The following is a 23,012-nucleotide window of genomic DNA, read 5'->3' on the forward strand; positions in this document are numbered from 1 at the left end:
CTGATTATACATGTAGAACAGAATGATCAAAATTACAAATGTTTTACGTTTTTTGGTGTTTTCTGGTATTTTTAAAAAATTTAAAAATCAATAAAAAAAGTCATTCATACTCATTATAGAAATTAATAAAAGAAACAGCCATATAATCTTATTTACCAAAAACAACCACTATTTAACATTTTCTCCAATTCTTAAGCAGTATATGGACATAATTTAATGCTATAAAAAAGAATGGGGTCCTCAGTCTATGCAAGTATTTTAATAATAGTTAACATTTATTGAGTACTTTTAAAAATTGTGTATTATGTTAAAAATTCTATACATATGACCTCATTTATTCTCCATAGGCCAATTAGTTAGGGGCTATTATTCTTATTTTAGAGATGAATAAAACAAGGCAGAGAATTTATCAAGTATACACAAGAAGCCATAGAGCTTTAGTCCAATCCTTTGTCCAACTCCTAAAACTGACTCCTCGTTAACTCCTTACAAGAGTATATCATCCTTATTCTAAATGGCCACATACTGTTATGAATTTTAGGACTCCCATACATGCATCCTTTACACATACTCTATGATTTTTCCAACTTTCTTTAGTGTCAAGTTCTCATTTTTTAATTCTTAAAAAAGGCATATTAACTTCTTATGGTATCCCCACCATCTTTTCAATTTACTGCTTTAAGTTTGCCCAAGCATGGAAACATCACTAACAAAACAAGCTCATTAAAATCTTATGAACATTAAGAAGCCTTCCCATGAGTGAAGTATATATAGACTTTGTGATACACATATTGGTTATTCAGGATTCTCTATTTCCCTGCTCACAGTTTTGTTAAGATAGATGAGATTTTAATATTTTGGCCTTGGACATGAAGGATATGACACTTAAGTCTAAACATGCATGAGCCAATCTTGGAAAATCAGCATACAAAAAATTCAAAATTTTAATAAAAATTTAGACTGTTGTAGATATAAAGATGAAGGCACATTATCCAATGTTAAGGAACCTGGGTCATATTGCAGAGTAGAAGAGTGACTGCATCAGCAAAAGATTATGTTCATATACAAGATACAATAAATAATAAATGTGCCATAAAATAAACAAGGCCATACGGAAATGACTTTTTTCGGGGAAATGATTATTTAAAAAATAAAGGAAGAAGCTCAGTAGATGGCCTGCACTAAAAGGTAAGCTCCAGGAAAGTTAGGGAGATCATTCAAAACTCACCCTGACTCCAAAAGGTGAAGAAAGCAGTGTATCACAAAAAGAATGATGGAGAACAGAGGCCAGGGGAATTTGAAACAAACAAAAAAGACTAACACAGCTTTCTTGTTTTCATCGGGCTAAAACAATAGATACTGAGTTGGAATAAAGTTGTTCTATAAGGATACAGGGCTATTATTTTCGTTTTGGCTGTGGTCAGTCCTGCTTATTTTCGAAAAATAGAAAATAAGGCTCATGAAGATATTTTTATCATATAAGCTTGGCAGGCATGTTGCTTTTAAATGCGATAACATATGCTATTATTTCACATACTATAACGTTTCCTTTTGTTTGCAAGGTTAATATAAGAGAACCTCACTAGTCAAGTTATCACTATAATTAAAAATTACTTCTCATTATAATTCACATATCTGATATTGCAGTTGTTTGGAAACAACAATAGACTATAACATCAAATAAACTTTTTTCCCACTGGCCTCTGTTCCCTGCTAGTCTCTTCTCTGAGGAGAAAGAAACATGGTATCACTTTAATCTGAAAATTTCCAATTCTTAAGACTGTAAGTGTTGATAAAGTCTGGAGTACGTTTAGACCAAAGGCCTTCCCTCCCGGGTTGCTCCAAGAGCGTAAGTCTCTGACGTTAAATCCCTGGGTACATATTTAAGGCTGAACCATTTCCATCTTTGTATATGATTCCCCTCCCTAAGTGTGCCACTATGTCCTGCACTCTATCAGTTGACCAGACACATCAGCATCTGAGCTTTTCAGGCCAAGAGCTACTGATTACCTACCAACAAACAAACAAAAACTGAATTTGTAAGGAAGGAATATTTGCCTGTGATGTAGTAAACATGGTCTTTCTTCTCCCCTTTTTATAGTTTATTCAAAGAAAATTATAAAGTGACTGCAATTCATATCCAGATAATCAAGGACCGTTTATACTACTCCTGCAGCCATTACTTTACAAATATGAATGTCAGCAGTCTCTTAAACGCTTTGGGTACTGGGGAAAAAATATTCATCCTTAATAAAATGGCAATGTACTATCACCCAAATTTGAATCCTATTTAAACCAATTAGCCATGACAATTCACTTAAACTATATAGTAAGTACTTTTACTGCTTTTAAAAGTTTAAAAGGTTGACCAACAACAAATGTGATTATTAATCCTGATATTATGTTATTATAATTTCTAATGCTCTAATTAATTCCTAAGGATTTATGATTTTCAGGAGGTGACTCAGTTTCCTCATGCTACAGTTCTAGTTCTGGGTCCCTCACCACCCACCCCACACTGATAGCTATCACAGGCTCCAACAAAACTGGGCCTTGTAACCAAGAAATTAGGAATTAACAAATGATTATGATTATTAAACCATTATATAGATATTTCTTTTTACTTTCTAAGTATATTAGAATAGCCAGAAGGGAAATACCTGAAATTGTCAAACTGTTGCCTTGATCTCTGATGACTGTATAACCTTTATATTGTGCTCTTGTGATTGTAAAAACCTGACCCTCATTTGTACTCATTTTATCTGGTTATGCAACTCTGGAGTCTTGTGATCACTAAAGACAGCCCCTAGTGTTTGTTAATGAACGATCGTGGGTCAGCCGAGAAGTAACCCACCCCAAGTCCAAAGTTATCTTCATAACCGAAGCTGGATCTAACCAAAATGGGCCTGCCTGATATGTACAGTAGCTTAGACTTTAACCTGTAAGTCACCTATACCTCATTCTAATACTAAAAATCACTCATTTTCATATGAAAGCTGCCATTTTCTTATAGACTATCAGAATTACTGTAGTTCAGGGATACATTTTCAGGCCGATAAGCCATCTGAGCTCCTACTTCGTGCCTAGCAATAAACTCTTTCTCTCTTTGAAAAAAAAGTTTAATAGGTTGAACTGTCTAGAAATATTCTGAATAGTAATAGTATCATATTATGAATTTTATTTTTGAATTTTGATCAATAAGGAGGAAAATAATTTTACAAGTTAAGCAGTCAAAAGAAGTACTCAAAACAGTATAGTCATTAATATATACAGAAGATATGAACAGTATAGATTCATTTCCAGTTGATTCAATCCTATTTACACATTTAAAATACAAAATACATCATAATTTGTCAAGAATTTGACCATATTTAGCACCAAGAAAGGAACTTTCTTTTAACGTCTCATCATGACCTCAATATCTTGACACAGGAAATGAAATTTCATCTGACCAAATGTACTTAATCACCATTAGTTAAAAAAAAAATTCTAAAAAGTAATTGCTGCATATCATCAGTTCATAAATGATTCAAGGGATTAAAACCTTAAAACTGATGCTACTTGATGTTGCGGACAACTCTCCTACAGTGGTTTGTTTTCATCTCCTCTAATGCTTGTTCCAGTTGCTGAACCAAATGGAGCAGGGTAGCTGGGTCCGTCTGCAGAACTTTGCTGCTGTGATCTCCATTCTGATTCAGGTGTAGCTTTATAGTCACTGCTGGTTTAATCTGTTGCCTGAGACATCTGCTTGCAAGCTTTATTTTAAAAGGAATAAGAGTACAATATTAGTTAATAATCATACTGAACAAATAACATTTATAACTGCCTCAAACCATATACACAAATCTAATTTTTGATGAATCACAGACTTTAAAATGAGAAGTAAACTTTAAAATCTTTGGAAGGAGAAGAAAAGAAAACCAAAATATATGCAACCTTACAGTAGTACAAAATGATTTCCTAAACATGATTTAAAAGGGGCAAACCATAAAAAAAAAAAACGTGATAAATTAAACTATATTAAAATTAATAGGGTGCATGAGGGGATTAGTGATAGAATGCTCGCTGTCCATGCAGGAGACCCAGGTTTGATTCTTGGACCATGCATCCAAAAAAAAAAAATTTAATACATTTTCTTCAAAGAATTAAATAAAGATGGTGAAAAAAAACAATCCACAAACAGGGAGAAGATATTTTACCACACACACAGAAAGACAAAAGATAAGTATCCAGAATGAGTAAAGAACTCCTCATTTAATAAGAAGAAATGCAAAACTCGGTAGAAAACTGTACAGAAAACCTAAAAAAGCATTTCACAAAGTAACACAAACGGATAACATAAGAAAACCACAACAAGATACTGTTTTATACACATCAGACTAGCAAAAATTAAAAATCTGTTCATAATGAACATTATGAGTAGTGGGAATAAGAACTCTAATCCATTGCTGGTGAAGGTGATGGGAGAATTCACTTAAGAAGACAAAATGCATTACCTAGTAACACTAGAGATGCATTACCTACTAAAATTGAAGCACACATCTTTCCACCCAGCAATTTCACTCCTGGTTATACACCTTAAAATCTTACGTTTATTCACAATAGTATGTGTCTGCAAGAGCCAAAAATTGCAAACCTCCCAAATACTCATTAACCGAATGGATAAAATGAACATTCATAAAATGAAATTTTTACTAAACAGTGGTGAAAAGAAATGAGCTACAGCAATAAGAACTGTCATAGTTGAATCTAAAAAGGAAATACTGAATCAAAACAGCAACTCATAGAAGAACACATCCAATACCACTTTTACAAAGGTCAAAAGCAAGCAAATCAGACGTGGCCTCTCTCTCTCTCTCTCTCTCTCTCTCTCAGCCAACTACTATGCAAATAAACTCACTAATCTCCTCCCTAAATGGGACATGACTCCCAGGAATGTAAGTCTCCCTGACAATGCGGGACATGCACGGGACATGACTCCCAGTGATGAACCTGGTACTGACCAAAGGGGGAAAAGAAATGAAACAAAAAGTTTCCGTGGCTAAGAAATTTCAAATAGAGTCAAGAGGTCATTCTGGAGGTTACTCATATACAAGCTTCAGCCAGATACTACAAAACTGCCACAGTTTCCCAAGCCCCAACCAATAGTATTCCTGAAAACCCTAAAGAATACCCTGGGCTCTATGAAGACTCTGTAAAAGCTTTTCTTAGTAAGTTTATTTTTTTAGAAGCTTAAGGCCTCCAGACTGCTTCTATGCCAGATAAGCTCTGAAACCCAGAGGTAACAGTCTCTCCAAGAACATCAACCAGCTTCATTTCTATACCCCTTAAGGTTAACACCCTTTCCAGTACAAAGAAGTTAAAATGGTCATTGCCCAGATATTACTGAAGACTGAGAGAATGATCAAGTGAGAGGGAGGAGGTGTAACTGAGAAGCTAGGATTTAACTAATGATTATGACTACTGACTCATTATATAGATATTTCTTTTTAGTTTCTAGTATATTAGAACTGCTTGAAGGAAATACCTGAAATTGTTCATCTGTAATCCAGTAGCCTTGACCTTTGATAATGATTGTGTAACTATATACCTTTAATCATGTAACCATGCGATTGTAAAAACTTGTAACTGATACTCCCTTTATCCAGTGTATGGGTAGTTAAGTAATAAAATAAAGACAAAATAATAATAATTGGAATATGAACTCTATACTTTATAACAACGTTAAACTTCTTGAGCCTGACACCTGCACTTAAGGTGCTTATGTGAGTGAGTGTCCTTGTTCTTAGGAAATGGACCTGGAGTGCTACGTGTAAAGGGAGCATGATGTATGCAACCTACTCCTTAAATGTTTAGAAAACAGATATACAGGTAGATAGATGGTAGATAAAGATGATAGGTAGACAGATAAAAAATGATATGACAAATGTGACAAAATGCTAAAAGTAAATGCATAGTAATGTACAGATGGTGAAATGACTCTCAAGGAGTTCTGGTGTAAAGAGAAGCCAAAACTGGGGTGGTAACAGAAGGGGTATATGGAATCAAGACTGGGTTTTGACTGTGTGCTAAAGGAAATGATTCAGTAGAAAGGGAACATAGAGTATGACGCAAGAGAGAGGGGGAACAATTGCTGGAACTATGTCTTTGTGTGGGCAGAAGGGATGGATTCAATAAATTGGATAGACTGAAATACCCAATTTCAATGAGAGGGAGTGGTAAGGGGTATGGGATGAATGAGTTTTTCTTTTTGCTTTTTATTTCTTTTTCTGGAATGACACAAATGTTCTAAATATGATCATGGTGATGAATACCCAACTAAATGATGATATTGTGAGCCACCATGTATAGACTGTATGTGTGTGAAGATTTGTCAATAAAAATATATTTGGAAAAAAAAACAGTTAAAAAAAGGGAGGGGGTGGATTTACCTGCACAGGGAGAGACTGCCTGCCCTTAGGAACATGGGCACTTCATCAAGAGTAACAAGAGAGAAGGCAGAGCAAACAGGTAGAAACACAGGCGGGCTGATAGATGTGGTGGTGGGAGCATGTGAGAGTTCTCTTCTAAGTGCTTCTCCTTTGTAGGTCAACCCAAGAAGCAGTCAATAGCTAAGAGTGTAGAGTATGGAGGAGATATGGAGGCTCTGAAGGAGAACACATAAGACATGCATGGCCTCTAGAATTTAGAGTTTAGTGAGGAAAACATATGTATACGTGAGATGATTTGCAAAAAGAGGAATAGATGCCACGAAAAAGTGGTATAGATCCCTCTGATTTAATCACTTCTAGCAGCTGAGAAAATTTCTCCTATAGGGAAGCATCATGTAAACCTAGGGGTCCTCAAACTTTTTCTGTAAAGAATTAGATAATAAATATTTTAAGCTTTCAGACTATACAATTTCAGTTGCACCTATTCAACTGTGCCCTTGTACTATGTAGAAAGCTACAAACAATATGTTAAAAATTAGCATGGCTATATTTCCATGAAACTATCTTAAGACACAGGCAGTGGGCCAGATTTGACCAGTAGACCATTGTTTGCTGAGCCCAGATTTAAACTGAGACCTAACAGATAAGAAAGAGTCAAAAGGTAGTGGGCAAGCCAGAAAAAAGTAATTTGTACAGGGAAAAAAAAAACTCTGGAGGTCTGACATTCTTAATACTTTCATTCTGGTCTGCCTAAAGACGTCAATTTTTCTAAATGATTGCTTTATTGTGACTCTGTTTTCTAAGAGTCTGTAAGAGCTCCCTATTGAGTGTCAGATCAAGTTTAAACTCCTCTAACCAAAGTTCTATAACCTATTTTGACAATCTTTCCATTCAAATTAGAAAGAATCCACTGTAACAGTGATTTACACACTTTATTGCCCATTAGAATTATCTGCGTGTAAGGGGAGATATGCTCAGGCCAAATCCCATACCAAAAAATCAGAATCTCTAGGGTGGAACACAAGCAACAAAATTTTTTAAAGCTTCCAAAAGTATGCAGTTAAGCTTGAGAACCAGTGCTCTATACTGCATACTCATATGCTTATGCTCATATCTAGGTGGGCCTTTACAACTTACAATGCCTCTTTTGTCAAGAATATTTACCCAGGTTTTCTCTATTCATTCATACTTCTTAAGTTTCACCTCCTTTTGTTGAAATTTCTCTGAATCATGCCAGTACACAATGAAGTAACTGAGCTATTGCTTTTCCGAACCTCTCAATTAGAACTTTCGTTTATCTAATTACTTCTTTTTTTCCCTCTAGAACCTTATTTAATAGCTATCTTTAGAAAGTATTTAATACATCTTTTATATCCCAAACATTTAGCACAGCTCTAATAAGCAATTAGATACTATCCAATAAACATTAATTATTTCATCTTTCACTGCTTAATAAAAAAGGATATATGGAAAGGTAAAAAAATTACTTACTGCTTATTTATGTAGCTTTGATTAACTTTGTGGATGAATCTCACAAAAATAATGTTGTACAAAAGAGCCAGACACAAAAGAATATTTACTGACTCATTACATTTACAGAAAATTAAAAAACAGGCAAAAAAGAGGTGACATTATCAACATGGAGATGTAAGACATCCCTTGGAAAAGTCTCCCCTTAGAATTAACTAATGTAAGGACAAATCCCACTTGCTTGGAACTCTGGATTATGATAGAGATAAAGGACTCAACAAATGCTGAATCAAAGAAAAAGACAAAACAAAAAAATCCCACATCAGGCAGATTGACATCCCAGACTCATCAGTCCCAACCTCTCCCCCTCCACTCATACTTGTACACCATACAAGTCACAATGAGGCAAGAATCAGGTACAGAAGAGCTGAGAAAATCTGAACAGTTAAACATGGGCTACTCTAAAGATCCAGAATAAGATGGACTGAGCATCAAAGAAGAGGCTTAACCACAGTGTCTGCACTCCATAATGGATGGAGGCAGTCGAAGGGTACAAGGACTGAAGAATGAAAGGGGGAACTATGGTGTATACATATAACGGACTAGTGATTGACCGCAGGAAGGAATGCAGTTGTGATGCATGCAACTAGGTGAACGCACCTTAAGGACTGCATGTTGAATGAAATGTCAGAAATAAAAACAAAAATTAACATGCCTCACTCATGCAGACTAAGTATAATATAAAAACTTGGTGAACTGAAGTGGGGAGCATGGGTTATCAGGTTGGGACCTATTGTAAAGGTTCACAGATTGTAAGCTCTTAAAGCAGTCACACATATATTCACAAACTGTAACTGTTATTTCTAAATTCTGAGATACTGAGCTGTTAGTTTATAACCTGGTCTTTCCCAGAAACTTTGGGTATTTACATGACACCTCAGACTCAGAATTAGAACTCTGAAGTTATGAAAGTCAGCAGTACCCCATAAAGGAACTGTTTAAAAAGTTGAAAAAGGGATCTGACTTCAAATAGAGATATGAATGAAGCTGATCTGGATGGACAGGACTAAAATAAATCAGAATACAAGGTAAAGGATGATATCGTCCATATTTTTTGAAACTTCAACTTCAGTGTGAGGCCAAAGGGAGAGAAGTTTATTTGGTGCAAAATTTAAATTTTGGGTAGTGCATTTCCTAATTTAACTTGTATGGTCAGTTTAGTTGAATACCATAATTACGTGGAATCTTGAATAGGGTGTGTGCCCATATGTATTACCCTAGAAAAACCATGTTTTAATCCTAATCCCATTTTACAAAGACAGCCGTTTCTTCTAATCCCTATTCAGTACTGTATGTTGGAAACTTTAATTAGATTATCTCCATGGAGATGTGACTCACTCAAGAGTGGATGTTAAATTGGATTGGGTGGAGACACGTCTTCAGGTGGGTATCGATTACCTTACTGGAATCCTATAAAAGAAGAAACATTTTGGAAAAAGCTGGAGATTCAGAGAGAGCAGAGAAGAACAACAAAGCCACGAGAAAGCCACAACAGAACAGAAAGTCACGAGAAAGCTGCAGAACCATGAAGCAGAGAGTCCACCAGCCAGTGACTTTTGAAGATGAAGAAGGAAAATGCCTCCTGGGGAGCTGGAGAGGAAGCTAGCAGATGATGCTGTTGTTCACCATGTGCCCTTCCAGTCAAGACAGAAACCTTGACCATTCTGACCATGTACCTTTCCATTTGAGAGAGAAACCCTAAACTTCATCGGCCTTCTTAAATCAAGGTATCTTTCCCTGGATGCCTTAGATTGGACATTACTATAGACTTGCTTTAACTGGGACATTTACACAGCTTAAAAACTGTTAACTTGCAACTTATAAAAGTCCCCTTTTTAAAAGCCATTCCATGCTGGCATATTGCATTCTGGCAGCTAGCAAACTAGAACAGAGCATGAGACTTTGTTGGTTTGTCCAAGTTAGTGAGATACTCCGATATATTCCAGAGTAATTTGGGCAATGAATATAAAAGTATTTTCAAGGTCCCCTTGGGGTACTGTGGGGAAAGGAGGAAATATTCAACTTCCCCATTTGGAGAATTTCTGATATTCTCGCAATCAGTGGAGACAAGCATATCAATAGGTCAAGGCCTCAATCTTGGCATTTGCCCTTATGAAACTTATCCTGCAATGGATAGGCTAAACTTACTTAAAATTAGGCCTAAGGGTTACCCCCCAGAGAACCTCTTTTGTTGCTCAGATATGGCCTCTCTCCCTAAGCCAACTTGGCAAGTGAATTCACTGCCCTCCCCCTGACGGGGGACATGACTGCCAGGAATGGAAATTTCCCTGGCAATGTGGAACAGAAATCCCAGGATGAGCTGGGACTTCGCATAAAGGGATTGAGAAAGCCTTCTTGACCAAAACGGGGAAGAGAGAAATGAGAAAAAATAGAGTGTAATTGGTTAAGAGATTTCAAATATAGTCAAGATGTTATCCTGGAAATTATTCTTACACATTATACAGATAATCCTTTTTAGTTTATGGTGTATTGGAGTGGCCAGAGGGAAGTATCTGAAACTGCTGATCTGTATTCTAGTAGTCTTGTTTCTTGAAAATGACTGTATAATGACATAGCCTTTACAATGTGACTGTGTGATTGTGAAAATCTGATGCTCCTCTGGTCCAAGGGTATGGACAGTTGAGTAAAAAATATGGATTAAAAAAAATAAATAACGGGGGACAAAGTTTAAAATAAATTGGGTAGATGGAAATCCTAGTGGTCAGTGAGAGGGAGGGGTAAGGGGTATGGTATGTATCAGTTTTTTTTTATTTCTTTTTTTGGCATGATACAAATGTTCTAAAAATAATCATGGGATGAATACAAAACTATGTGATGGTATTGTGAGCCACTGATTGTACACCAAGTATGAAATATTTATGTTAAGAATGTTTGTGTGTTTGTAAGATTTATTAATAAAAATTTTTTTAAAAAAGAAGAGCTTTAATAAAAAGCCAATCAAAAATAAAATCCTTAATATGAGGGAGAAACTGGGTTTCAGAGTTAACACATCAAAAAAAATCCTGTGGTCAGATGGTCAAAAATTGCAAGCCATACTAAGAAACAGGAAGATAAGGTTCAGTCAAAAAACAAATTAAAACTTCAAAGACACATAATTTGGAACAACCAATCAAAAAAGTTCAAACAAATTTCAAAAATCAATTCGGGAGGTAACAGAAAATATGGATAGAAATAAACTAAAGCTGGATACAGAGCTAAAAAGGAAGAGATGATGTGTGAGCATAAAAAAGAATTTGAAAGTATAAAAAGAAATACAACATATTATGGGTATGAAAGGCATAATGATGGAGATTAAAACTACACTAGAGACATACAACAGCAGACCTGAACAGATAGAAGAAAGATTCAGGAAAACAGAAGACAGGATGATTCAAACCATGCAGTCAGAAAACATAATAAGAACAGAAAAAATTGAGCAACATCTCAGGTAACGGTAACTGTATGAAGCATACAAATGCACGCATCATGAGTGCCCCCGAAGAAGAAGAGAAGGGAAAAAGTGCAGAAAGACTATCTGAGGAAATAATGGCTGAAAATTTCCCCATTTTGTTGAAAGACATAAACATACACATCTAAGAAGCACAACATAACTCTAAACAAACCTTAACAGACCCACTCCAGGACACATACTAATTGGAATGTCAAATGCCAATGATTAACAGAGAGTTCTAAAACCAGCAAGAGAAAAGCGATCTGTCACACACAAAGGACCCTCAATAAGACTAACTACTAACTTCTGGTTAGAAACCATGGAGGCAAGAGGCAGTGGTACATATATTTAAGGTACTGCAAGAGAAAACTGCCAACCCCAGGTTCTTTCTCTGACAAACTGTTCTTCAAAACTGAGGGCAAGACAGCCACGGACCAGAGGTGGGGCGAGACGGCAACATGGAGAGGTGTGGAGTTTCGTTCAACCTCCAGAGCACCCAGAAAATAGTGAGGAACTGTATGGAACTGCCAGGGGAACACCAGTGGTCGGACACACAGTGTACACCTGTCTGGACCAGGGAGGATGGCTGAGACCCCACCCAGAACAGTCAGCCCCCCAAGTTGTGGAGGTGGGCACCCCTTACCCACAGGCATGGCAGGCCGGTTCCATGAGGGAAAGGAAACAGACTTTACTAACAGAAAGGGTTTAACCCAACCAGGCTCCAATGACAGAATTAATGAACAAATTCTGACTATTGAAAACAGGCCCCACTCAGATAAACCTGGAATAAGCATTAAAGGAATGAGGAGTTTTTGCCCCAGCAGGCAGGGGGCAGGGCTGACAGAAAAAAAAAATCAAAACAGAAGCTTTTTTGAGTTGGACAGTGCAAAAACACTGGTAAAAGGCTAGACCTTAAGAAAAGAGGCACAGAAAGCCTGGAGATACATACAACCATTTACTACCTCAAGCTCTTGACTGACAAACCCCAGGTGCAGGGGCCTGGCTCTGAAAACGCTTTTCTTTTTTTCTTTTTTTTTTCCACTCAAACGGCTCACTGGATAGACCTGAAAGTGCTCTCAGGCTCCAGCACTGCCTCAGGCAGGGGCAGAATTAAGCTTGTCTGAGAGAGAAAGTAACTAGTCAGGTGAAAGGAGAGAATTCCCTAAAGGGGTATCTTTGCCAAGAAAAAAAGGGGCGGTGCCCAGCTGAAGCAGAATCTCTCCATTAAGAAACTCAAGTCCTAGGGGTAGGAAAACAGAAGAAAGTAAAGCCATCCTACTACCACACCTCTGTCTCAGCCATGCCCCTGGCAAGGAGGGTCTGCTGAAATTAAAGGCACTGCATGACTTTTAGCTGGTCAGAAGCTGCAGGCAGACAAGCACCACATGCTGGGCAGGATATGAAAAGCAAAATCTAGAGGTTTCACAGGAAAAGCTGACAACCTGCTGGGTCTCACCCTTAGGGAAAAGTGATGCTAGCTACTCTTTCCTCCTGAGACATGGGCCTATCTGGTCTGGGAAAAATCTGGCTGGGGACAAAAATGTCTGAGGAGACCTTCCTCAAAAAGAAAAAAGGCTCTATATAGGCAAGGAAAGAAACAGAAAAACAAGAACTGAAAAATTCTGATCAGTTAAACAGAACTTATGCTAGAGACCTAGAATAAGTTGAACTGAATGTCAAAGAAAAGATAGAGAACAAAGCCACGCAGCAAGAAAACCCTAGATAAAAGAGTGAAAATAACCTCCAGAATAAACTGATTAAGGAAATCAATGGCCTAGATGTTAGCAAAAATAACAGTCATACTAGGTGTTCTACTTTTAAAGCTGCTGGAATGTGATATACCAGAAACAGAATAGTTTTTAAAAAGGGGAATTTATTAAGTTGTAAGTTTACCGTTCTAAGGCTGCGAAAATGTCCAAATTAAGGCACCAACAAGAAGTTATCTTCATCAACAAAGGCCAATGAAATTTGGGGTTTCTCTCTCAGCTGGGAGGGCACATGGTGACATCTGTTAGCTTCCTTTCCCGGATTCTTGTTTCATGATGCTTCCCCAGGGGTATTTTCCTTCTTCATCTCCAAAGGTCTCTGTGTTCTGATGGCTCTGTCAGTTCTAATGACTCTAAAGCTTCTTCCAAAATGATTCCCTCTTAAAGGGCTCCAGTAAGCAACCTCACCTTGAATGGGTGGAGACACATCTCCATGGAAACCATCTAATCAAAAGTTACCACCCACAATTGGGTGAGTCATATTTCAATGGAAACAATCAAAAAGATTTCACCCAATAATACTGAATGAAGATTAATGGACATGGCTTTTCTGGAGTCCACAACAGACTCAAACCAGCACACTAAGAAAACTGAAGCTACAGTTCAGTCAAAGGAACAAACCAACACTTCAAATGACATATGGAAGTTGAAACAACTAATTCAGGATATTCGAACAGACATGAAATATCTCATCAAAAATAAAATCAATGAGTTGAGGGAGGATATAAAGAAGACACTGGGTAAACAAAAAGAAGAACTCCAAAGTTTGAATCACAGAACTTATGGGAATGAAAGGCACGACAGAAAAGATGGGAAAAAAAACAATGGAAACCTGCAATAATACATTTGAAGAGGCAGAAATGATTAGTGAACTGGAGGACAGGACATCTGAAATCTGACACACAAAAGAAAATATAATGAAAAGAATGGAAAAATATGAGCAGGATCTCAGGAAACTGAATGACAACATGAAACAAATGAATATATATGTACTGTGGGTGTCCCAGAAAGAGAAAAGAAGGGAAAAGGAGAAGAAAGAAAAAGGGAAGAAATAATCACTGAAAATTTTCCATCTACTATGAAAGATATAAAATTACAGATTCAAGAAGTGCAGTACACCCCAAGCAGAATAGATCCAAATAGACGTACTCCTAGACATTAATCAAACTGACAAATGTTAAAAGGAAAGAGAAAATTTTGAAAGCAGCAAGAGAAAAGCAATCCATCACATACAAGGGAAGCCCAATAAGAAGACTATGTGTGGATTTCTCAGCAGAAACCATGGAGATGAGAAGGCAGTTGTGCTGTTTGAATCTGTGGACCCAAGGAAACCCATGTCCTTTAATCCTCACTGAATATTGCTAAATGGGAGTTTGACTGTTTCCATGGAGATGTGACCCACCCAATGGTGGGTGGTAACTTTTGATTAGATGGTTTCCATGGAGATGTGTCTCCACCCATTCAAGTTGGGGTTGCTTACTGGAGCCCTTTAAGAAGAAAACATTTTGGAAAAAGCTTCAGAGCCACGAGTACCCATACAGCCCAAGACCTTTGTAGATGAAGTAGGAAAACGCCCCCCAGGGGCGTTTCAAGAAACAAGAAGCCTGGAGAGGAAGCTAGGAGATGTTGTCACCATGTTCACCATGTGTCTTTCCATTTGAGAGAGAAACCCTGAATGTCACTGGCCTTCTTGAACCAAAACATCATTCCCTGGATGCCTTAGATTAGGACATTTCTATACCCTTGCTTTAATTTGGACATTTTCACTACCTTAGAACTGCAAACTTGCAACTTATTAAATTCCCCCTTTTAAAAGCTGTTCCATTTCTGGTATATCGCATTCTGGCAGCTTTCACACTAGAACAGCAGTGGTATGATATAATTAAAGATTCTAAAAGGGAAAAACTGTCAAACAAGAATTCTATACCCAGTAAAACTGTCCCTCAAAGGGGAGGGGGAGGGGCAGGCCAGTGTGGTTCAGCAGGCAGAATTTTCACCTGCCATGCTGGAGACCAAGGTTCAACTCCTGGTGCCTGCCTATGAAAAAAAAAAAAAATGAGGGGGAGATTAAAATATTTTTAGACAATCACTGAGAGAACATGTGACCAAGAAAACAGCTCTGCATGAAATATTAAAGGGAACACTACAGGCGGATAGGAAAAAGCAGGAGAAAAAGGTCTGGAGAAGAGTGTAGAAATGAAGACTATCAATAAGGTGAAAAGAAAAAAAATTAGATATGACATATAAAATTCAAAAGACAAAATGGTAGAAGTACTGCCTTTACAGTAATAATAATGAAGTTAATGGACTAAACTCCCCATTCAAAGACACAGACTGGCAGAATGGATTAAAAAACAGGACCCATCTATATGTTGTCTACAAGAGACTTATTTTAGACCCAAGGACAAAAACAGGTTGAAAGTGAAAGGTAGGAAAAGATATTTCATGCAAACAACAATCAGAAAAGAGCAGGAGTAGCTACACTAATATCCGACAAATTAGACTTCAAATGTAAAACAATTTAAAGAAACAAAGAAGGACATCATGTATTAATAAAAAACAATTCAACAAGAAAACAATAACAATCATAAACATTTATGCACTGAGCCAGGGTGCTCCAAAATACATGAAGAACACACTGACAACACTGAAGGGACAAGTAGATACCTCTACCACAATAGTTGGGAATTTCAATTCCCTGCTCATATCAATGATCAAGAGAGATCAATAAGGAAACAGAGATTTTGAACAGTAAGATAAATAAGCTAGACCTAATAGACACTTACAGAACATTAATAACCCACAACAGCAGGATACACATTTTTCTCAAGTGCTCATGGATCATTCTCAAGGATAGACCATATGCTGGGTCACAAAGCAAGTCTCAATACATATAAAAAAGACTGCAATAATATAGAACACTTTCTCAGATCACAATGGAATGAAGTTGGAAATCAATAACAGGCAGAGGACCAGAAAATTCACAAATATATGGAGGCTCAACAACACAGTCTTAAACAACCAATGGGTCAAGGAAGAAATTACAAGAGAAATCAGTAAATATCTTGAGGCAAATGAAAATGAAAACACAACATATCAAAATTTATGGGGTGCAGCAAAGGCAGGACTAAGAGGGAAATTATTACCTTAAATGCCTATGCTTAAGAAGAAAGGGCAAAAATTGAGGAATTTACTATTCATCTGGAAGAACTAAATAAAGAACAGCAAACTAACCCCAAAGCAAGCAAAAGAAATAATGAAGATTAGGGCAGAAATAAACGAAATTGAAAACATGAAAACAATCGAGAAAAATCAACAAAACCAGAAGTTGGTTCTTTGAGAAAACCAATAAAATCAATGGATCCTAAGCTGGATTGACAAAAAAAAAAAAAAAAGACAGGATGCAAATAAATAAAATCAGAAATGGAAGAGGAGATATAACCACTGACCCCACAGAAATAAAGGAGGTAATGAGAGGATATTATGAGCAACTATATGCTAATAAACTAGACAAAATAGATGAAATGGACAACTTCCTAGAAAGGCTTGAACAACCAATACTGACTTGATAAGAAATAGATGACCTCAACAAACCAATCACACATAAAGAGACAGAATCCCATCAAGAAGCTCCCAAAAAAGAAAAGTCCAGGCCATGCCAGAGACCTAGGTTCAATTCCTGGTGCCTGCCCATGTGAAAAAAAGAAAAGTCCAGCAGGACCAAATGGCTTCATATGTGAATACTACTAAGCACTGAAGAAAAAATTAGTACCAATTCTGCTCAAATTCTTCAAAAAAAAAAACTGAAGAGGAGGGAAAGTATTACCTAACTCATTCTAAGAAGCCAACATCACCTTCATACCAAAGCCAGACAAAGATACTATAAGAAAAGAAAATTACAGACTGTCCTAGTTTGCTAGCTGCTGGAATGCAATATACCAGAAACAGAACAGCTTTTAAAAGGGGGGATTTAATGAGTTGCTAGTTTACAGTTCTAAGGCTGAGAAAATGTCCTAATTAAAACAAGTCTATAGAAATGTCCAATCTAAGGCATTGACGGAAAGCAGGCCAATGAAGTTCAAGGATCCTCTCTCATCTGGAAGGGCACATGGCGAACATGGCATCATCTGTTAGCTTCTTCTCCTGGCTTCCTGTTTCATGAAGCTCCCTGGGAGGCGTTTTCCTTGTCCAAAGGTCACTGGCTCATGGACTCTCTGCTTTGTGGTGCTGCAGCATTTTCTGCTCTCTCTGAATCTCCCATTCTCCAAACTGTTTCTTCTTTTATAGGACTCCAGTAAACCAATCAAGACCCACCCAAATGGGTGGAGACATGTCGTCACCTAATCCAGCCTAACAATCACTCTTGATTAAATCACAACTCCAGGGAGATGATCTGATTACAGTTTCAAATATACAGTATTGCATAGAAATTTAGTTTTAAGACAATGACTTTTCTAGGGGACATACATCCTTTCAAACCAGCACACAGACCAATTTCTCTAATGAATATAGATGCAAAAGTCCTCAACATAATACTTGGAAATCGAATCGAGCAGCACATTCAAAGAATTACATACCATGATCAAGTGGGATTTTATTCCAGGCATGCAAGGATGGTTCAAGATAAGAAAATCAATTAATGTAATACATCAGAACAACAAATCAAAGCAGAAAAACCACACAATTGATGCAGAAAAGGCATCTGACAAAATTCAACATCCTTTCTTGATGAAAACACTGCAAAGGATAGGAATAGAGGGGGATTTCCTCAAGATGATAAAGGGAATATGTGAAAAACCCACACAGCTAACAACATCCTCAATGGGGAAAGAACTGACTAAAAGATTTTCCTCTAAAATCAGGAACAAGACAAGGATGCCCACTGTTACCATTATTATTCAAAACTGTGCTGGGAGTTCTAGCCAGAGCAATTAGACAAGAAAAAGAAATAAAAGGTATCCAAATTGGAAAGGAAGAAGTAAAACTCTGTTTGCAGATGACATGATACTGCAAGTCAGAAATCCTGAAAAATCTACAACGTAACTACTAGAACTAATAAATGAGTACTACAAAGTAGCAGGGTACAAGATCAACGCCCCAGAATCAGTAGTGTTTCAATACATTAGTGATAAGCAATCTGAGGAAGAAATTAAGAAAAAGATTCCATTTACAACAACAGCAACCAAAAGAAACAAATATTTAATAATAAATTTAATTATACAAAAGAGCTATACACAGAAAATTACAAGAAATTGCTAAAAGAAATCACAGAAGATCTAAATAAATGGAACAGCATACTGTGCCCTGCGCTGCATTTAATTGTTTGAATAACAGTTGTATTTATCGCAAAGAAAAAAAAGATAAAGGATGTTTTCAAATATTCACAGATAAACAAACAGAATATTCATCAACAGACTTGCCCTACAAGAACTGCTAAAAGAAGTTCTTCAGGTTGAAGGGAAAAGACAGGAAAAAGTGGCTTGGAATAGTGAGAAGAAGTAAAGATCTGTAAATGTAACTAAAAAGAAAAATGCAAAACACAGTAAGTACTGCATCCTCAATATATAACTATTATTTAATTCCTACTAAGGGTCAGAAAACAATGAACAAGAGGCCATATTTCTTGATAATGGACATGCAACGTAAAAAAGAGATAATGTGGGACCAAAACAACATAAAGAGGGATATGGGAGCAGAAAACATGTATACTACTGAAACTAAGTTGGCTCCTTTTCAAATTAGTAGGTTATAGACACAGCTTATGTCATATGATCCCCAGGGTAATCACAAAGAGAGCATTTGAAAAATATACAGAAACAGTGGGCAGAAGTGGCTGGAATCAGATGACTGAAAGAGCTCCGAGGGAATCTCTGTTCCCATAGCTTTGCTCCAGATGCCAAGCTGGTGCCTCTGTGCCACCAGTCCCCACCCACACTGCCCTCTGCCGCTCAGATTCTTCTTGTAATTCTGAGTAAACTCCCAGGAGGACTATGAAAGATTATGATGAACCTCTCAAATACCATGAACTATATGAAACTATTGAGACAGGTGGCTTTGCAAAGGTCAGACTTGCCTGTCATATTCTCACTGGAGAAATGGTAGCTATAAAAATAATGGATAATGACAAACTCTGGCATCTGTCCTGCAACTACTTGTTGAAGAGTGCTTGGAAAAATACTGCTTTTTTATTTCTTTGTTTTGTATATATGTTACACAATAAAAAAAGTTAAAAAATATTTTTAAATCATGGATAAAAATGTACCAGGGAATGATCTGCCCTGGATCAAAATGGAGATTGATGCCTTGAAGAACCTGAGACATCAGCATATATGTCAACTTTACCATGTGCTAGAGATAGCCAACAAAATAATCATGGTTCTTGAGTAATGCCCTGGAGGAGAGTCATTTGACTACCTAATTTACAAAGATCTTCTGTCAAAGGAGGAGACCTGAGTTGTCATCTGTCAGATAGTATCTGTGGCAGCTTACATGCACAGCCAGGGTTACAGCCATAGAGACCTCAAACCAGAAAATTTGTTGTTTGATGAATACCGTAACTTACAGCTGACTGATGGTCTCTGTGAAAAACCCAAGGGTAACAAGGATTACCATCTGCAGACATGCTGTGGGAGTCTTGCTTATGCAGCCCCTGAATTAACACAAGGAAAATCGTATCTTGGATCAGAGGCAGATGTTTGGAGCATGGGCATACTCTTTTATGTACTTATGTGTGGATTTCAACCATGTGATGATGATAACATCATGACTTTGTACAAGATTATGAGAGGGAAATATGAGGTCCCTAAGTAGCTTTCTCTCAGTAGTATTTTGATTCTCCAATACAGGTGCTACAGGTGGACCCAAAGAAAGAGATTTCTGCAAAAAATCTATCAAGCCATCCCTGGATCATGCAAGATTACAATTGTTCCACTGTACGGCAAAGCAAGAATCCGTTTATTCATCTTGATGAAGATCATGTAACAGAACTTTCTGTACTTCACAAAAACAACAGGCAAACAATGGAGGATTTAATTTCACTGTGGCAATATGATTATCTCTCACAGCTACCTATCTTCTGCTTCTAGCCAAGAAGATACGTAACTAGGGGAAAACCAGTTTGTTTAAGGCTTCTTCCTTTTTCCGGTGAACAAGCAAGTGCTTCCCCATTCACAGACTTCAAGTTAAAGAACTGGAGTCTGGAAGATGCAAGAGTGAGTGATGAAAATTATATGGTTGGGTTAGTAGGCTACAAATGGTGCGAAAATAATTCATCAACAGGTGTGGATACTCTCCATACATCCAGTTTGTCAAGCATTGGACAGAATCAAATGATGTAGAATCTAAATCAGTAACTCTAGGATTATGCAGAACATATGCAAATAAACTAAAGAACAAAGAGAATATACATACCTCTAAGTTTGCTATAAAGAATGAAGAGCACTTTGTATTGCCTGAGCCAAAGAAAGATTCCAGTTAAGAAGAACCAGAATAAAAGGGGAATACTCACTAATGACCAAACCGTTAACATTACACCATCAAAAGATAGAAACCAGTGCCTAAAAGAAACACCAATTAAAATGCCAGTAAATTGAGCAGAAACAAACAGCTATCATCAGCCCTAAGAGGCAATACTGTTCAGTGGAACTAGATCTCAATCAAGCACACATAGAGGAAACTCCAAAAAAGAAAAGAAACCAAAGTGTTCAGGATCCTTAAAAGGGGACTGGATAAAGTTATCACTGCACTTACCAGAAACAAAAGAAAGGGCTCTGCCAAAGATGGACCAAGAAGACTAAAGCTTCACTATAATGTTACTACAACCAGATTAGGGAATACAGATCAATTCTTGAATGAAATAATGTCTATTCTTCAAAAGTATGCTGTGTTTGTACAAAAGGTTTAGACACTGAAATGTCAAATAGTCAGATTCTGGCAAAGTGATAATGCAGTTTGAACTAGAAGTGTGCCAGCTTCAAAACCCTGATATGGTGGGTATTATGAGGCAGCTGCTTGAGGTCAATGCCTGGGTTTACAAAAGATTAGTGGAAGATATCCTATCTAGCTGTAAAGTATAATTGATGAATGTTTTCCATGTTGCTGGATGAGTGTGGATGCAATACAGCCTATGGAGACTGGTGAGATTGGTTTGATTTTAAAGTTTACTGGAGCTACAAACTCATTCCAAAAGAGCTATCTCAAAGGCCAATATCTTTTTGCTTTTAAAAAAAGAAATTATTTTGTGGATCAACCTAAGGCAAGCCCATATGTCATTATGTATTACTGTCTTTTTTAATCATGTAGCTCTGTACAGAATAACTGTTGACTCTCCTAGATTCACTTCCAAATATGAATGTAAGCTCTTAACTGTGTCTCCTTTTAGTGTGTAATTTCTTTTTAAAATAAAAGCATTTGTGAATATACCAGAAATATATATATTTATACAGAAACAGAAATGAGAAAAGCAGTAAATACATCACAAAAGATAAACTATACAGAAATGGACACTGCAAGAAAGGAAAAGAAGAAAAATAAAATCCGACACATAAAAACCAAAGGATGAAATGACTGAAGTAAATACTGCCTTCACAGTAATAACATTGAATGTTAATGGATTAAATTACCCAAAGATACATATATTGGCAGAACGGAGAAAAAAGTATGATCTAATCATGTTTTATTTACAAGAATCACTGTAGAGCCAAAGACACAAATAGGTAGAAAGTGAAAGGATAGTGTGCTGGTTTGAAGCTATTACGTGTCCCAGAAAAGTCATGTTTTAATCTTGATCCAATCTTGTGAGGGCAGCAGTTTATTTTAATCCAGATTCAATACTGCAGGGCACAAATTGATTAGATTACTTCCACAGGCATGTGGCACGTGAATGTGGATGTGACCTTCTGATTGTATGGAGATGTGACTCTGCCCATTCAAAGTGGGTCTTGATTAATTTTACCAAGTCCTTTAAAAGGGGAAATATTTTAAAGAAACCTCAGAAGAGATGCAGATGCTTAAAGAACTGCTTCAGAGCTGACAGAGCCAACATGGGATCCAGACATTTGGAGATGCAGGGCCTAGCAGGTGTTGCCATGTGCCTTCCCATGAGATGCTAAGCAAGCCAGAACCCAGAGCTGTTTTCTGGAGCAGCTAAGTGAAAGACCACAGGAGCCAAGTGAGGTGCTCCCACAAGAAATAGAGACTGAACGCAATGGAGCCCAGGACCAAGGGACCAGCAGATGTCAGCCACGTGCCTTCCCAGTGGCCAGAGGTGTTCTAGGTAGCAACCTTTCTTGAGTAAAGGTATCCTTTTGCTGGTACCTTAATTTGGACATTTTTCACAGCTTTATAACTATAAACTTTTAATAATTCCCTTTTTAAAAGTTGTTCCATTTCTGATATATTGCATTCCGGCAGCTTAACAAACAAACAAACAGATGGAAAAGGGTAATCCATGCAAACAGTGATCAAAATAGAGCTGAGAGAAAGGAGTACACTGTATATTAATTAAAGGGTCAATCCACCAAGAAGAAATGACAATCATAAAAATGTATGCACCTAATTATGGTGCCCACAAAACTTGAGCCAAACACTGGCAAAACTAAAGGGAGAAATAGACACTTACAATAATAGCTAAAGACTTCAATGTACCATTCTCGTTAACAGACAGAACATCTAGATGAAAATCAGTAAGGAAACAGAGAACTTGAATAATATGATAATGAATGAGACAGACATATTCAGAACACTGTGCCCCAGAAGAGGATATACATTCTTCTCAAATGCACATGATCACTGTTCTCCAAGACACAACACATGTTGGGTGTGCCAGTTTGAATC

At 37.1% G+C, this 23,012-nt stretch overlaps 1 protein-coding gene and 1 pseudogene across 1 annotated transcript in view; one reads left to right on the top strand and one right to left on the bottom strand.

Moving 5' to 3' along the window:
- Positions 1 to 254: 254 nt before the first annotated feature.
- Positions 255 to 23,012, bottom strand: part of COMMD2 (COMM domain containing 2) — a 30,998-nt gene continuing 8,240 nt past the window's right edge. The window contains exon 5 of the mRNA XM_077160758.1: positions 255 to 3,755. Coding sequence (XP_077016873.1) covers positions 3,558 to 3,755 — 198 coding nt within the window. The 3' untranslated portion in view covers positions 255 to 3,557. The remainder of the gene's footprint in view (positions 3,756 to 23,012) is intronic.
- LOC143684082 (maternal embryonic leucine zipper kinase pseudogene) lies at positions 19,881 to 21,253 on the top strand (annotated as a pseudogene).

This window comes from Tamandua tetradactyla, chromosome 5, assembly GCF_023851605.1.
Source record: "Tamandua tetradactyla isolate mTamTet1 chromosome 5, mTamTet1.pri, whole genome shotgun sequence".
Classification (NCBI taxonomy): domain Eukaryota; kingdom Metazoa; phylum Chordata; class Mammalia; order Pilosa; family Myrmecophagidae; genus Tamandua; species Tamandua tetradactyla.